The 17697-nt window shown below is 36.3% G+C and overlaps 1 protein-coding gene across 3 annotated transcripts in view; it reads right to left on the reverse strand.

The window, feature by feature from the left end:
- Positions 1 to 8754, reverse strand: part of LOC104591149 (mitogen-activated protein kinase kinase kinase 5-like) — a 47082-nt gene extending 38328 nt beyond the window's left edge. For all 3 annotated transcript variants that reach the window (XM_010249952.3, XM_010249947.3, XM_010249939.3), the window contains exons 1-3: positions 8012 to 8754; positions 2498 to 3154; positions 2332 to 2419 (exon numbers count right to left, since the gene is read on the reverse strand). In XM_010249952.3, the coding sequence (XP_010248254.1) occupies positions 2332 to 2419; positions 2498 to 3154; positions 8012 to 8487 (1221 nt within the window). In that variant the 5' untranslated portion in view covers positions 8488 to 8754. The remainder of the gene's footprint in view (positions 1 to 2331; positions 2420 to 2497; positions 3155 to 8011) is intronic.
- Positions 8755 to 17697: the final 8943 nt, after the last annotated feature.

The following is a 17697-nucleotide window of genomic DNA, read 5'->3' on the forward strand; positions in this document are numbered from 1 at the left end:
ATTTTCAAGAGAGCCTTCCCCTTTGTCCTTCCCTGCTCAAACAAGAAAGATTTTGCTTCAATGGACAATTCCAGTCTCCATTTCCCCGCCAGCTTGAACTTCCTCTCCTCTCCCATAATCATCCACTACTTTCCCGAATTTAGGATCTCAATTTGGTCTATTCCAAAAACTATTTAGTTGTCATTGCAATCTTCATCAAGTCTGCTTTGAATCTTTCTGCATCACCCCAGAACAAGAGAATACATGAGATTTCATAAACTTCTATCAAATGGACCTCTTTTCTTAGATTCTCCAATTTTGTTCTCAAGATTTCATGGACTCCTTCCCATGCAAAGGCTTATAAGTTCAATATATCCCCATGACAAACCATACTCTGATCTTGGTTCCTCAACCAATGCCTAAAAAAAGCTAGCTTTCTTGAGGGGAGAAAAGTGACAGTACCGCAACTGCTTTCATTGCCCCTGCTTCAATTTGTTTGAAAATAACCTTCACTTGTGCTTCTTTCTTCAAGTCCATCTCTCAACTTTCTACTCACCAACCCTTTCCGTCAAAAGAAATTTGGTGTAGGTCAGTTCCCCCAAAAATTATGGCATTTTGTTGGAAAGTATTCTATGGGAAAGTAAACACTTTAGATAACCTACAAAAGAGAAGACCTTTCCTCTGTATTTCTCCTAATTGGTGCATCCTCTGTAGAGCTCACGGTGAGGATTGTTACCATCTATTAATATCTTGTCCCTTTTCTGCAGACCTTTGGGCTTGGCTACTTTCGTTGTTTGGGAGTAGTTGAAGTCTACCAGTAGAAGTTCACATGCTCTTCAACCATTCTACCTTTTATTGGCCTACAAAAATAGGGAGAATTATGTGGAGATGTGCTCGTGCTGCCTTGATTTGGACTCTTTGGGAAAAAAGAAATCTTAGAATCTTTCAAGAAAAGGAAAGGAGCAGCCAGGATTTGAAAGACTGTGTGTTAAATAGGGCAATACATTGGCTGAAGACCTTGGAAATCTTTCATCAATTCTCCTTTAATGACCTTTGGAGAAATTGGTCAGCAATAGCGAGGTGTTCATCCCTAAAGGACAAATCAATTACAAGCTGGTCTCCTCCATCCGAAGGCTCACTAAAGTTGAATTTTGATGGAAGTAGCATGGGTAATCCAGGTTTATCTGGAATGGGGGGTGCTTTGAGAAATGTGAAGTGAGAGATTTTGTTGCTTTACTCAGGTCCCTTGGGATTTGGGAACTCCATCAGGGCAGAACTTTTAGCTGTTGTACAAGGGGTGCAAATTGCAAACCAGCTAGGGGTACAACAACTAATAATCGAGGGGGATTCCAAAGTGGTGGTGGGTTGGTTGAAAAATTCTGAAGAGGCTATGTGGCGATACAAGAATGAAATGAAGAAATTTAGTTGGTTGACAAGGAATATGTTGGTCACTGTACAGTGGGTGGGGAGATCAGCAAATACTTTTGTCAGATATGTTAGTTAAGCAAGGGGTAAATAGGGAAGAATTATTTTGGGCTCAGTTGTGATTCTTGTTTTTCTTTCCTAGTTTACTTGTAAGATTCAAGGAGGGGTTGCAGCTCGCGCCTCTCGCTGGGATGATGTATGAACTCACTCTAAATTTGCTTCTGAATCAATAAATTTATTATTATTCATCAAAAAAAAAGATGAGAAAATATGGACTCAAGAGTACATCTATGGAAAAGTATGTACTATTAAAAAAGTTTATATTTTTTGAATCCTAACATTATATACCTGCAAAAGGGGGCTAAGATGTTGGCTTTGATACTGAGTAACATTTATACAAAAAAATGGCATTCATCTTGTACATTAGCTGTTTATTATGTCACATAAACTGGGAGATAAAAAGAAAATGTTACATAGAAGTGTCCTCAAGAATCCATGGGCTGTCAAACTCTGATGATTGTCTGACACAGACAAATTGTCCATTTAGGATAGTCCATAAAACACTGAGCAAATTATCACTTCACCATCAGCATTTTTCCAGAGACATGCAACTGAATGATGGTCAGTATGACATGGAACACATTTGTTTCCTTCTTCACATTTATAATCAGACTTAAAGAAAACTTTACTCTTCTTCACATATAATGGCAAAACAATCAAACACTCAGTCCTCTCAATAACCAAATTCCAATAAGTGAATAATTTCACATTTCTGAAGGTCAGCATGGCCATTATGCTGTTATCATAATTATCATCTAAGCCTTATCCCAACTATATGGGGTCAGCTGCATGAATCTAAGTATGCTTGAATACAACATCAATATAGTGAGTTGGCTAGGAGACTGTACAGATTTCTAGAAAAATAACCTGCTCCAATTGTTTTATACACTCCGCAGATTTGGGATCATCAGGAATCAAATTAACTTCTTTCATTGCACATGAAGCTCCAGTTTCCCTATTATACAAAAGCAAGTGTTAGTTTTCACTGCAAAGAAAAAAAAAACAAAATAGAAACTACAGAGTAGTTGCATACCTGTTTGTGGCAACATAAACGCTTCCAAATGTACCACTTCCAATAAGCTTTCCTTTCTGCCATTGACCAGCCTTCGATGATACCTCTGGTTTAGCTGTAGTTTGATGAAAAGAAGTTGATAGAGGAGGTAGTATGGCTCCTGGAGGAAGAGGTAATGGATGGACATTGGAATGACCATTATTGTCATGCCATGCTGCTGGATGTAATGTAGATACAGCTCCACTAAAACTTCTGCGGCTTTGACTGGAACAGCTCACTCTAGGACTCTTGATCTTTAAGCCAGGACTATTTACTGTAGGACTTTGAATTGGAGAATGATCAGGACTAGACAGAATTTTATCTGGTGAAGCCCGTGGAGACAACCCAACAAGCATATCGAAGTTTGGAAATTCTGGAGCAGACCAGGTCTGGAAACCTTGAGATTGAATGGAGGAATAAGGAAAAGCATCACAATTACTAAATCTTCGAGGACTAAGTGTTGGACTTGAGAAGCCACTGGTTGGAGCACTCTTAGGGTAAAGATTCAACATGGATTTGAATTGAACATTATCAACAGTAATTTGTTCATGAAGCACCTCCCTCATGCAATCCTTTGGAAATCTAGCTGAAGGTGTATTGACATGTTCTGGACTCTTGTGAACAGCTTGGTAAGAAGACCTGCTACAGTAAGGGAAATTGTTAGACCTAGATATCTAGTCAACTTAGTTCTCTAATAATAAAACATAGATATTAGAACACAAAGTATATAATGTAAAACACAAGCGTGCCATATATCAGTCAATTGCCAAAAGTTGTGAATGCAAATTAAAGCACCAACATTTCAGTGACCTAAACGAAGAGACAGAAAAACCAAAGAATGACTAAAGTTGAAATTATGGAAAGAGAGCATACAAAACAAGAGATGTTTGATCATCTCTTTATTGATTTTCAATCATATGTACTCAAAACAGTATGCCACCTAAAAACAAGATCTTGATGCTTAAACTCCTTAAAAATCACCAAGAGCTAGAGCCGAAATAATAACAAGTCATCAATGTCCATGCAAAGGTGCACCAATGGCCTCTCTCAGCTATCAACCATTCCCCTCTATCTTTGTTTCCAAATTTCCCAGAATATGGCAAAAAGAACCACAGCCAAAGAGAATTCTTTACTGCCTGAAGGCAATTGAAACAAGATAAGATGACTTGAGAAGATGGACAGATTCAAGGCATTTAAAAAAGAAAGCTATAGAACTCCTAAACGAAGGAGGTCCATGACAAAAACGGAATAAGTAGTTCAAACACTCCTCATATGGCTTGCACATAGTGCATCCGCTATTGACCTGCACTCCTCAGTGATTCAGACGGTCAATCAAAAAGAGGATAGTCTTCCAAACGATTTTGCCTTCCTTGCTTAGACCCTTAAGCTTCCAGTCTTTGATAAAATCTTCTACAGTTACTGCTTTGCAGCCAGCAACCCCAAAAAATGCTTTTCACCCATTGCCACAACAAATCAGCTACCTTGCAATGAATGAGCAGATTATCATTGTTCTCACATCCACATTACAAAGAATGCATGTCTCACCATTCAACCCCATACGCCTCACAGTCAATTTTTCTTTTGTCAGACATTTATAAAGAGCTGTTGTCCAAACCATAAACAAGACTCTTGAGGGCACTAAAGTGTGCCAAATCTTCTCTGCTGAGAAACAACCATCCATTAACCTTGCCATAAAATTTACCGGATTTCCCCCATCTCCAAATCCTCCTATCCCACTGAGAAGGATTGACATCCACCCTATTCAAGCTTTTGAGAAGTTCCAACATCCCTAGAATCTCCCAATCATTTAAATTCCTTCTAAACAGGGGCCTCCACACTCACTATATTGTTACTAAACATTTCAAAGTTATCTCTAACAAGGTCACTTCTGTTTCTAGAAATTCAATAAAGCTGCAGAAATCTCACCTTTAGAGGGCTATCATCAGACCAAAATCTAACTCCGCTGCCATCCTCAATTTTGAACATAATCCTTTTGAAAATTCTGCATGAGCTTTATCAATCCCCTTCCATAAGGAATACCCATAAGAGGAGGTTACCTTCCTAGTTTCCCATCACCTATCACATCTACCATAGCTAGCTTCAATTACTTCCTCCCACAACCCATCATCCTGTTCACCAAATTCCAACAACCATTTATCAACCCCTCATTGATCTTCCATGTTCCCAACCCCGCCCCCAGCTTTAGATTTGCAAATTTTCTCCCACCTGACTTGATGATTTTTTGAATCTTCCCCCCATCCACTCCAAAAAAAATCCCTCATCTTCCTCTCAATGCACTTAGCCACCTTAGACGGAACGGGAACAATAAGAGATAGTAGGTAGCCAAAGAAGATAGGATACTCTCAATAAGAGTTAATTTGCCCCCCTTTAGATGGGTAATTTCCTTTCTAGGAAGATAATCTCTTGTCAATTCTCTCTAAAACAGGGCCGCAAATAGAGTCAGATATATATTTTGCTCCAAGTGGAAGGTCAAGGTACTTAGTAGACAGCTAGCGCAAGCACACCCATCCCCTGGCTCCCAGCCAATTTTACTTTTATGCAAGTTGATTTTCAGACCAGATGCCATTTCAAACTCAATCAGCACCTCTGTCAATGTTTCCACCTGCTCTCTGGAATTATTACACACAAAAAAGAGTATCATCAGCAAATTGTAATAAGGCCACCTCCCCTTCCATCCTCTCTGTTTTAAAGCCTTGCTATGGGTTGTCATCCACTACCTTTTTGAGCCATCAAATTCAATGCTTCAGTAATACAAATAAATAAGAAAGGAGACAGAGGGTCCTCTTGCCTCACACCCCTTGAGCTCACAAACGATCCATTAGCACTACCATTAATAAGGATAGAAAATAGAGGAGCAGTGATGCACACCTTAATCCCAATTACGCCATTTGGATCCAATATCCGTCCTCATGAGCACAAAACAAAAAAATAAAAAATAAAAAAAAAACAGTTAACATGATCATATGCTTTCTACATATCCACCTTACATAGACTACGTGCTTCTCTACTCCTCAACCTAGAATCAATGAGCCCATTAGCTACTAACACATCGCCCAGTATTTTCCTAGTAAGAGCTTTGCACAAAGGTCAAACCAAAAATTAATTTGTGCTTGTGCTCTTCCTTCCATAAAATTTCATCTCTTTTGTCCAATAAGAGACAAGGATACCCTCAGGCTTTTAGAGGAGAATTAAGCATTTAGAGATTCCCTTGCTCAAAAGATATTTAAAAAATAATGTGGCTTCTTCAATCACCAAACTGCCTTGAATAGAGAAAAAGCCTTATGTTTTCCTTGAATTCATAAAGGTAAGGGATTTACTTGTCTAAAGTATCGTTTCATTTGATCTTTTGTCCCTACTTCACCCTGACAGTTATGCCATGACGCCTTTAGCTTAAGGATAATATGTGATGATAATACTCCAACAACCATGCCATATTGGCTTATTTGAACATAAATGGAATAGTCAATTCCATGAAAGAGGTCTTTTACACAAGGTACAACTAGCAATTCTTATTTATCTATTACAAAATTGACCATGGATCAATTCCCTCACTTAGAGAGAAAGACTTTATTTGAGCAAAGAAAGTTAACAATCTCACAAAATATGATCTTAGAGCCATCCCCAACCTTGAATTGGGCAATGGAGCAGATGTGTAATAGACTTCCAGAATTTTTTTCCACAAGTTGACACCAAAAGAGGAAGACACTGATCTAGAATTTCATCCTTTAGTTGGCTATCCATACTTTGCCGATGCCACTCTCCATTCTTTGCATGGTATTCAAAAAAAGAATTATATGGTTTTTGGACATATATGCACCTCCAAGAGGAGGTGATGCAAGGTTTTGCCTCCCAGTACCAAACACAGTTAAATTAAATTTTGATAGGGTAATCAATAAGGAATGCAAGTCCTAAGGGATTGGGGGTGTTTCCAAAGGTAGTGATGGAGACATGGAGTGTTTCTTTAAGTAAATAATAAAAAGATAAAAAGATGAAGTATGTCACTCAAGCAGCTTCAAAAGGCTTAGACTTGTATCTCCCATGAGCTCCAAGAGACTGTGATTGAGGGTAATCCTCAGATTTATTATTGGATGGATGAGGAGTTTCCCTGGTAAGTCTTGAAGTTCAAGTCATATTAAAGAGGATAGATTCTTGACATTCAGAATGAAAGCTTACTTAAATAGGTCCCAAGATGCCAAGATCTGCTAGTTACTTGAAGGATAAAGTAACACTTCTCCAGTGGTGATTAAATCATTAGTATCTACAAAGCATACTAAAAGGTAAGCAGGTGTTCTTTGTGCATCTTTCCCCCTTAGCATCTACTTTGCCTACATATGCTAGGTTGCTAATTGGTCCAAATTCTTTGAACAAAAATTAGATTCTAAATCTAAAGCCTTATCAGATAATGAATTATATCAAGTTAACAGGGAAAAGGTTGTATTCTTCTATCATTATCTTTTATTTTCTCTACAGCAATCTCCACTCTCATATAAAATAAGTCATCTCCCTTCTTTACCTACTGCATACACTACAGTTGGATTTTTCTCCTTCCATCCAACATAACCTACCAAAAGAAAAAAAAAAATAGTAAAAAACAAAAAGAAAAAGATAACCAATACATAGTACCACTATGTGGAGGCATACCATGGTTAAAAAGGATTTTTCATGGTTTCTACCTAGGCCAGATAAACATTTTCTGATTCCTTCCTTTTGGCTATTAAATCCTTTCAAAACTGTTCAGATTGACTGGACTTAGCATCTATTAGATGCATTCCTTTATGTTCCACTAAGAAATCAATACTTCAACAGTAATCAAAATAAATCTACATCATCTCCATCATGATGTCAGGATTTTCCTGCTGCATCAAGCAGACACTAAATGATTAACATATTGAAGAATCAACTTTCTCCATGTTCCCTTATTCGAACAGTAAAGGGCCAATATTCTGTTGGAAAGGGAAACCATGGGTTTAATCAGGATCATTCTGATTGTAGCAACATAAATATTATGGATTGTGGTATAACAACAAGGATGGGTTGGAGCCAAACAGAAAAACAAGGATGGATTGAGATAGACTTGCAGATGAGAAATTTTGTGGATGCCCACAGGTTTATGAGGACTATAGGTTTAACTGTCACACATACCATACATACTCTTAAACAAAAGGTATTAACTTTTCCTGGATTCTCCATGATCCATCATGTGTGGGGGTGTTAAACTAGCATACTGCTTGAGTTTACTTGTTAATCTAAATACCTTATCTTTGAGGCCTTGGTGTCTAATAACTAGACCGAAACAAACTTGATAGAAACAAGGCCCACAACAGAGAGATAATCACAATCGGCTGTTAAGAGAAGAAAATATGGGATAAATTGGTCTTCTGTCGTCCTTTCGTATCAAGGGGGAAAATGTTCCAAATGCTCGGAATTTAGTAAATCGACATTAATTATCAAACAAAAAGAAAAGAAGAATATTACCTTCCGATTGTAGAACTAGCAGGGATCCCCTCCCTTTTTACATCGCCAATTAAGCAATCCTTTCTATCTCCATTCTCTCCCTCACCTCTGCTCGGTGTCTCCTTAGGCGAAGGAAGAGGTAAGTCCACGTGATTCGGAGACGAGAACCCGGATTCCCGACGGCTAAGCGCAGACACGTCCGGACGCGGCAAAGGCTGAGGTACCCCGGAGAAGTGGTCGAGGTTGCTGGGTGACCGCGAGACGGGCACCGATTTAGGGATATCCGAGGGACTGGTGTTCAAGGACAAACGGCTGATATCGACGTCGCTGAGATGACGAAGCTTGCGCTGTCGCGTGAGACGGGGCTGAGAGCGGGACGCTCGATGGTTCCTGAAGAAATTAAGGTCCCTGACATTACGTCTCATTCGGGAACCGATGGAGGACGATTTAGGGGAAGATGACGACGAAGAAGAGAAGGTGATCTGCCACCAATGCATCTCTGAGATTCGGAAAACATGGTATGTTCGTATTAACTCTTTAATTCGGAGAGAAGGATCCTGAAGCTAGCGGCAATAGGGTGCTGTCCGCCATTAGAGATGGAAATCTAACCTAACCTAAAACCTGCTGGTGCTGCTGCTGAAGAAGGAGAACCATGATGATCGACCGCGGAGGACGATGGAGTAGAGACTCCCGGCCACGCGGTTCGCATTTTTCCACTCCAAACGGGAATCTTGTCTTCATTTCCTGAGGTCAACCTGTTACACCCCTCCTTAACCAAAGTCAACATGACTCGTTTATAGTTCTACAAAATTAAAAACCTATTCTATTTTAAAAATCACGAGTAGGATAAAAATTTATTCCTTCATATTTAAATTTATTTATAAAAAAATAAAGACAAATAGAGTAATTTGTTATTGATATTAAATGAATTAAAAAGTAATTTTAAGATATTAAATCCATTCAATTCTCTCTCAGTAAATTATATAATTTAAAATATTTTTATTTTTTTATTATTAAATTCTATTAATTAAATTCATACATAATAAATTAATAATTCCAATAACATAAAAACTTGTATTTTCAAAATCTACTAAGAAAAAATAGTGTTTTCATCTAGGTTGTGGTAAGAAATTAAACCATTTTGGGCCAAATGAGTCAATTCATGTTGCCACAATTAAATAATAAAATTCAAAATTAAAATAGATAAAATGCAACAAATATAGAAATTAAAAAAATGGGAACATTTTTAACATCGTATGTTTGGCATATTAAACAATAATAAGTATGATAAATAAGAAATGTTTTTATTAATGATGAAAATGGAATATAAAATTAAAACAAATTAGAAATAAAACTATTTTCTTATTCTTTCTTATTAAAACTTATATCTAATGTTTCATTAAATCATATATTTAAAATATATTTTTTCATCATTAAATTATATTAATTAAATCCATAATATTAATTTTAATAGTATAAAAATAAATATTTTGAAAAATACTTTAAAAACAAAACCATTTTCTTAGCAATTCAACTATTTGGGGTCAAATGGATTAATAAACAATACCAAAATTAAATAATAAAAAATTAAAATAAATACAATATATAATACAAACAAAAAAAGGAATTGGGATATCTCTAATATTGTATATTCATTATACTAAATAACAATAAGTGTGTAATGTAAGAAGTATTTTTATTAACCATAAAAATGGAATGCCAAATTTAAAGTCAACCTAGAAATGAAATGATGTCATAGTCAAATAATAAAATTTTAAAAATAGAAAATACAAAGAATCACAAAAAAAAAATAGAGAAAATTTTGGACACATACCTAATGCTATATGTTTATAAAAATAAAATATCAAGTACATCTCTAATATTATAAATTCATTATATCGAATACAAATAAGTTTTATACATAAGAAATAATTTTATCAATGATGAAAATGTAATACAAAAATTAATGTCAGCCTAGAAATAAAAATATTTTCCTTTTTGAGTCGTGGGTTAGTGGTTTGGGTCAAACGGATTAATTAATGTATGATGATTAAATACTTAATCATTAAAAAAATGTATAAATAACCAAAAGAATATATAAAAAATTATATATTAATTATATCAAACAAAAATTAAGTGTGATAAGTAAAAATTATTTATATAATGTAGATGAAATATATAATTTAGAATTGATTCAAAAGCGAAGCTATTTTTCTATCTAGATGGCGGGTCAATGATCCAACTTTTCAAAAGATTCATGAAGTCATAATTGAATAAAAAATATGAAACACAAAAAATGAAAAAAAAATACAAAATTTTGTCAAAAACATTTGGAAATATTTCTAATGTTATATGTTTATCATATTTTAACAATTATTTTTATTTATGACAGAAATGGAATACAAAATTTAATTATAATAATAATAATAATTTGTTATTATAATTTAAAATTTCCACATGCAATGCACGTGCACATTTACTACAAGCATTTAAGTTTATTTTTAATCATATTGTTACTTTTGTAATTTTTTAATTTCTATCTTAACTATGATATGTATAAAATTCAAGTAATTAATATGAAGAAAATTTTTTCACGTGCTTAATTACTAGTTAAAATTAAAATGGAGCTAATGAGCTATTGGAAGAAGAGAAGATATATATATATATATATATATATAGTTATAGTTATAGTTATAGTTATAAAATTTATGCAACTACAGCTAGTCAGCTATTATTTTTCTTCTGTGAGTTCACATCGGCCCCGCCCCCACAAGGGGGTGCCCGCCATGCCCCACAGCATATCTCAGTCATATGTATTGGGAACATTTCCCGATGATGTTTTTATTACCATCAAGAGATGTTCCCAATACATGGCTGGGATGTGCTGTCGGATGTTGTGGGGTGCCATTTTTGGGGGCTAATGTGAACTCTTCTTCTATTTGCCCTATGTATATTAACAAGATGGAACCCACATGGCTAAAAATTAAAGAGAAACTATCTAAAATTTATCATGATTTTTCACAAATTTTCTTAAACTCACCATAATTTTTCAAAACATTCAAAACTCACCATGTCAGTAAGATAACATTAACTTGACTAACGGATGTCGCTAATTTACTATTTTACCCTCTCTTATGTTCGACCCATTTACAATATCCCAAAATTACCCCTATCATTTTTCAATCCAAAACCCTAATAATTTGAACGAAAGAGAACACCATTGCCACTGTTTCTTTCACCGTTTGAGAAAGGGAAAACCATTGCCATTTGCCACTGCTTCTTCTCCTGTCTGAGAAAAGGAAAATGATTGCCACTGATTCTTCCACTTTATGAAAACGTGAAAAACAATTGCCGTTGCTTTTTCCACCATATGAGAAAGGGAAAACCATTGTCGTTGAGACATCCGACAGCGGTTATCTAATCAGTGTTTGGGTATGAATGAAACTAATTAAAGAGGGTTTTTCAGCAGAAGTGATTGATTAACTTTAAATTTCTTTTCTGGAAAACTGTTCTTGCTTCATCCACATGGAATGATGATGTGGCCAAACCAATATAGATAAGAAGAATGATGCTCTTTATTTACTTATTAATTTTATATCATATTTTTTTAGCATATTAGACCTAACTTCATCTTCTGATTTTATAGTTAATTTGCATCTTTAGTGAGAGAGATAAAGAGAGAAGGAGAACCAAAATATCATTCCAAGTTGCTATCCGGGTGATCCCCTGAACTCTGTGTTTATTCGATGTTCAAGAACCTAAACCACAATGCCAGTAGAGATGAATGCTACAAATCGTTAGCTACAGATCTCAAGTCAATGACTTGAAAAAAAAAAAAATCCAAGTACCATTCTTATGATCATCTTTGATTTGCATCACCATAGCTTCTCTTGATTCAGTGTAAGGCAATGTAAAATCCACATACAATGATCAATTTGCCATGATTGTTACATCTCCCACCACAACATCAAATTCCAAAAGGAATCCACTAACTTCTCAATCCTAAAACATGAAATTTCTCCACCACAATTTTTTTTCAAAATGAATAAATAACAAAGTTTTTCTAATGGAGATTTTAGAATTTAGAACCACCCCCACGCTTAATGGAAAAAATGAGTGCCCTAATTAAGCAAAAAATGGAAAAAAATGAAGGTGAAATAACTTGTTAGAGGTTCTTGGACATTGAGAGTAAGAAGACTCTTTCTTGGACGTTGAGAGCAAAGACTTCTCCTTGGATGTTGGGAGCAAGAAAGACTCTCATCTCAACAAGCAGAAATCTTATATATCAAAAAGTTTGGGTGCTTAAGGGCATTTCAGTCAAAAAAATTGTTTAACAAGCTAACTCATATTCAAGGACAGTTTGGTCATGAAACTTGTGTCAATGAACTATGGTGAGTTTAAAAACCGATTGACATGATGAATTTTTGATATTTTGAAAAGTTATGATGAATTTAAAAGAATTTGTGAAAAATTTCGATGAATTTTAAACAATTTCCCAAAATTAAAAGTGATAAATTGATTATACTCCCCCCCTCAAATTTTGAATTCAATTACAAACATAGAACAATTCAAAATTATAAACACCTCCACTTATAACACCCATGAATTGACATCAATTCAGACACTTACCCAAGGGGTGGGACTAAGATTTCTAGGGGTTGACTGAACATTAAAAACCGCAAATTAAAGGAGAAAATTAAAATACCGTTCTTTCCACGTGACTATCACGATTGATGGATTCTATTAAAAATAGAAGCTGATCTGTTGAATAATGGCTCAGATCAGATCTGCCATGTTTGTCTCCGTACTAGCCACGTAGACTACGGGAAACTCAGCCGCGGGTGCGCTCAGTTTGACTAGGTCCAAAATCAAAGATGAGTGCATGGTGATAATTAAAAAGTTGATACCTCCAAGCTTCACGCCTCCACCAAGGCCCATTAGCTCGTTCATTACCTTTGATTTTTTATTTTAACTATTGGCGCGTCGCGTGATAAATGGGCGAAGCAACTCGCTTTAGTTGGAAAAACTCGAAATCCACTCGGCCGAGGCACCAGGTCGACTGTTTTCTCTCTTTTTTCTTTCCTCATTTCTTTTTTGTAAAATAAAAAAATATTCTGTTGGAAAAACATGATACCGGAAAAGTTTTGACCAATCACAATATCACACCCTAAGGGCCTATTTGTTTGTTCTAAGTAGACCTGTTCATGGGCCGGGCCCCCGAACGGGCTTGGGCATGTGTTTTAGCCTGCAGGCTTGACCTCGGGCCTAAAATCCCGAGCCCGACTATTTTACAGGCCGGGCTCAGGATTTGTTAAAAAAGCCCGGCCCGACTTTTCCTAAACTACCTAACCCTAACCCTAAATATTTAAAATTTTTCTTTTCATTCTCCTTTCTCACTCTCACTCTCAGAAGCGGCAGCTCTCATTTCTCCCTCTCAACTCTCAGAACCAGTGAACCCAACTGCACTTGCGAACTCAGTCACCGACGGCCGACTCCACTAGAACTAGTCATCTCTCTCTTTGGCGGTGATCTCTCTCTCTCTCTCTCTCTCTCTAGCTGGCACCATTTTTATCTTCTTTCTTCTCATTCTCAGTTCTCTCTCCAACCGGCGCCACCAGAACCCCAGGCGCACCATTTTCATTCTGCGAACTTAAGCACCGGCGGCTAGCATCACCAGATCTAGATCGTCTCTCTCGCGGTGAGCTCTCTTTCTCTCTCTCTCTAGTTGGCATTGTTTTCATCTTCTATTTTCTCACTTTCTGGGTTTCTATTCTCACTCTCAGACTCCCAGGAATCGACGAACTCAACAGCACCATTCTCTCAATCCTTAGAGGGCACCGGCGCTCAGACTCCCAAGTCGGGCTTTGGGCTTTTTATGAGGGCCGGGCTCGGGCCCAAGTTTTAGGCCCGTTGGTCGAGCCAGGCTCGGGCTCGGGCCTGAAAAGTTTATGTTAATAAAGAGCAAAAGCCCGGCCCGAGCCAGGCCCGGCCCGGCCCATGAACAGGTCTAGTTCTAAGGTCTGACATCTAAAAGTACAATAATTACATTAAGAGGTATATTGGTATTGGTGAACTTTTCTTTCCTCTAAACTGAAAATGATCAAATATATATTCTAAAAATGATTAAATATTTATTTTGAATCTATATATTTAAGTTTTTGTTTGTCTTTTTGGAAGTATCATTGGAAAATAAAAATTTGTATAATTGCACTTTAAGATATAAGAGATAAGAGGAAACGAATAATCAAATTTCTTTTAAAGTTAAAAGATTCCTCTTAAGATATAAGAGTTAAGAGGAAACAAACATGCCACCACTTGCTAACTAAACCATGGTTCCTTCATCGTCAATATGTTCTTATTGGTTTTTAACATTTTTAAAAGCAATTTCATTCCTATTTTGTCATATATAATAACTAATCAAGACCTATAGATGCATAGCTTTTACTAAGCAAGACTGAAGTATAAGAAACTCTGTGATATTCACAATTGGGTTAAGCCTGTCTGAAATTGATGGTTTCATTATTCTTTTTCCTTTTCACCTCATCTTTTCTTTTTTTTTTTATTTGTTATCTTCGAGGTTTCTTAGTAGACAAGTTTCTAATGTATTTTATTAGGTTTATATTATGATGGAAAGTGCTGCCTTTGTTGTAATGCCGGAAGTTCATGGATGGATGATGGAGTTTTCACACTTGGGAGAGAATGGATTAGTTGAACTTAGGGCCTATTCGTTTGCTTTGAAGTCAGACATCTGAAAGTGCAATAATTACATTAAGAGGTATATTGACATTGGTGAACTTTTCTTTCCTTTGAACTCTGAATGCATAGAGTGTTGTTCTGAATTCTGAAAATTATCAAATATCTATTTTGACTCCATATATGATAGTTTTTGTTTGTCTTTTTGGGGGTATCATTGGAAAATAAAAAGTTGTATGATTGCACTTTAAGAGATGAGAAATAAGAGGAAATGAACAATCATTTTTCTCTTAAAGTTAAAAGATTCCTTTGAAGAGATAAGGGTTAAGAGGAAATGAACAAACCCGTGTAAATGATTGGTGCAAATTTTGATTTATTTTTGCATACAAATGAAGTAAAATAAGACATGAAACAAAATAAAGTAAAACCCAAAACAAAATTAAACTAAGTTTTATTTTATTTGTACTTCCATGCATTTGTGCATTTGTATTAGTGCAAATTTAACTAAGCCTTAACCTTTATGTTACATGAGTATCATTGTGTCAGAGTCATATAAGAAGCTTAACTTGCCACGTGGAATGTAAAAGAATGTGTGGAAAATCTGAACCTTAAAGCTATGTTTGGTTTGAAGGAGAAAAAAGGGAAAGGCAAGGAAACCTTCACAAATTTTGTATAGGTTTTCATACCTTTCCCTTCCTTTCCTTACCATTTTCTTGAAACCAAACATAGCCTTACTTGAAAGGAGTCCTATGAATGGAAAAAAATGCATGGCCCTAAGAATGCAAAATTATTAGACAAATTGATTGCCCCAAATCAGGCTGCTTTCATCAAGGGCAGGCAGTGTGTGGATAGGGTGACATTGGCGCAGGAAATCACCAACAAAATGAGGAAACATAAAAAGGGAAAAGGATGGATACTTTTCAAACTGGACATGTCAAATGCATTATGCATATGATCGGACAAGACATTATTTTATTATTGAGGTTTTAAAGGAGATGGGTTTCCCAAAACTATGGTGTATTGAAACGCCTAAGCTTTCAATCAAGATAAATGGAACTCAAAAAGGATTTTTTTACACACAAGAATGGGCTTCAATAGGGGGATCCATTATCACCTTGTTTATAATAGGGATGTAAATACTGCCCTCCCTCCTGTCTAAGGCTGAGTTCAACAAGAATATCAGTGGCATTCAACTGAACTGAGGTGAAACCTCTACCGCTCACCACCTTTTATTTGTTGATGATTGTTTGGTGATCTGCAAAGCGGAGAAACACCAGGTGCAAAAAATACTTCATATTCTAAAAGTTTTGGGGGATTTGTTTTGTCAGTTGATCAAAGAAGTTAAATCTGGATCTCAATTCAGCTCAGGTGTCCATAGATGGCTAAGGAAGGCTTTCCTTCAACTATTAGACTTCAAACATCTAAAAGTAGTTGAAAGGTACCTAGAGGCTCAACTATGCTTTGGAAAAAAAAAAAGCAAAAATCAAAACCAGTTAGAGATCATGAGTAAAATGCAATCAAGACTGGCTTTATGAAAAGCCAAACTGCTATCCTAAGCTGGTCACACCACCATGGATCAATTTACTCTTCAAGCCACCCCTACGTATATCATGGGTTCAGTCATTCTCCCTTCCCACACTACCTCAAAATTAGAACAGAACCAAAAACAGTTTTGATGAGAGGGAACTTGAAACCAGAAGTCCTTACATACTGTTGCTTGGAATAAAATTTGCCAACCAAAAAGTAAGAGGTGGTTTGGGTTTTAGAAGGATGAAAGAATTCAATCTTGCCCTGTCCTCTAAATAGATTTGGAGAGTGTTGACAGGAAATTCAGGTCTGTGGTCACAGGTTATTAGAGAAAAGTATGTTACAAGGAAATCCATATTTCAGCTCAAGTCTAGATCTTCAGATTCAAAATGGTGGAAACAAGTTGTTTCTTTTTTGAACCAAATCAAGGGAAGCCTAACTTAGCAAATAGGAGATAGCAGGCCAATCCATCTGATTGACTCGTGAGTTTCCTCCTTAGCTCCAAAATTACTAGGGGTGCTGGGATTTTCAAAAAACTGAACCCACTCTTTACAAATAGAAGTGTAAGTCACATCCTTCAAATCCAATTATCAAATTCTGGATCTGCAAACAAACTGCTCTGGAAAAGAACCAAGTCTTGTATTTATAATGTTAAATCCGGTTACAGGCTATTTATGGACCTATCTCCCTCCGCCTCTAGTCCACCTATACTGTGGAACCTCATTTGGAGGGTTAAAGTTCCTTTGCGATCTCAACTACTCATGTGGAAGGCATGGTGGTGTGGTATAAAAACTAAAAAGAAGAATGCAAATATGTAGAGTGCAAAACCTTGTATTTTGTATGTATTTGCACCATACATATTTACATTTGTGCTCTTTCCAAATTGAGCCTAATGTAATTCAGCTATGGAGTCTTGGCAGCATTAATTTTTCACTTATCATTATGCTAGAGAAGTCTGGCTTACTGCACAAATAGGCATTAATCCAGAAGCAGCTCAGAACAAAATGATGTACACACTTTACGTAAATGGATTGAAATCAAACTAAAACCACTGCCAAGGGAGGAGCAATTTCCTAGCTAAATTCTTCATTCTTTCTTTTTATACTGATCATCTGGGACGTAAGGAATGCAAAGATACACAGACAGAAATTCCTTAATTCAGCGCAATTTGTAGACAGGGTGAAGAGTTATTTACCAACAGTGATTCAGAGGTGTGACACTCATCCACTCTATCTACAAAACCATCTCTTCCTCAAAATTTCATATGTATATAGATGGGTCCTTTATTCAAGGAAGGGATATGGCAGGAACAGGTTTCAATATTTATATTGCTGAACAAAAATTGATATGTGCAGGAAGCCAGCGGGTTACAGCCTCTTCCCCTCTCCAAGCTGAATGGTGGGCCTTACTTCATGGACTACAACAAGCTTAACAACTCAATGTAAAATCCCTTGCAATTTTTTCTGGCTCAGAAAGCATGGTGGCCG

This window comes from Nelumbo nucifera, chromosome 6, assembly GCF_055504915.1.
Source record: "Nelumbo nucifera cultivar China Antique chromosome 6, China Antique-T2T, whole genome shotgun sequence".
Taxonomy (NCBI): Eukaryota; Viridiplantae; Streptophyta; class Magnoliopsida; order Proteales; family Nelumbonaceae; genus Nelumbo; species Nelumbo nucifera.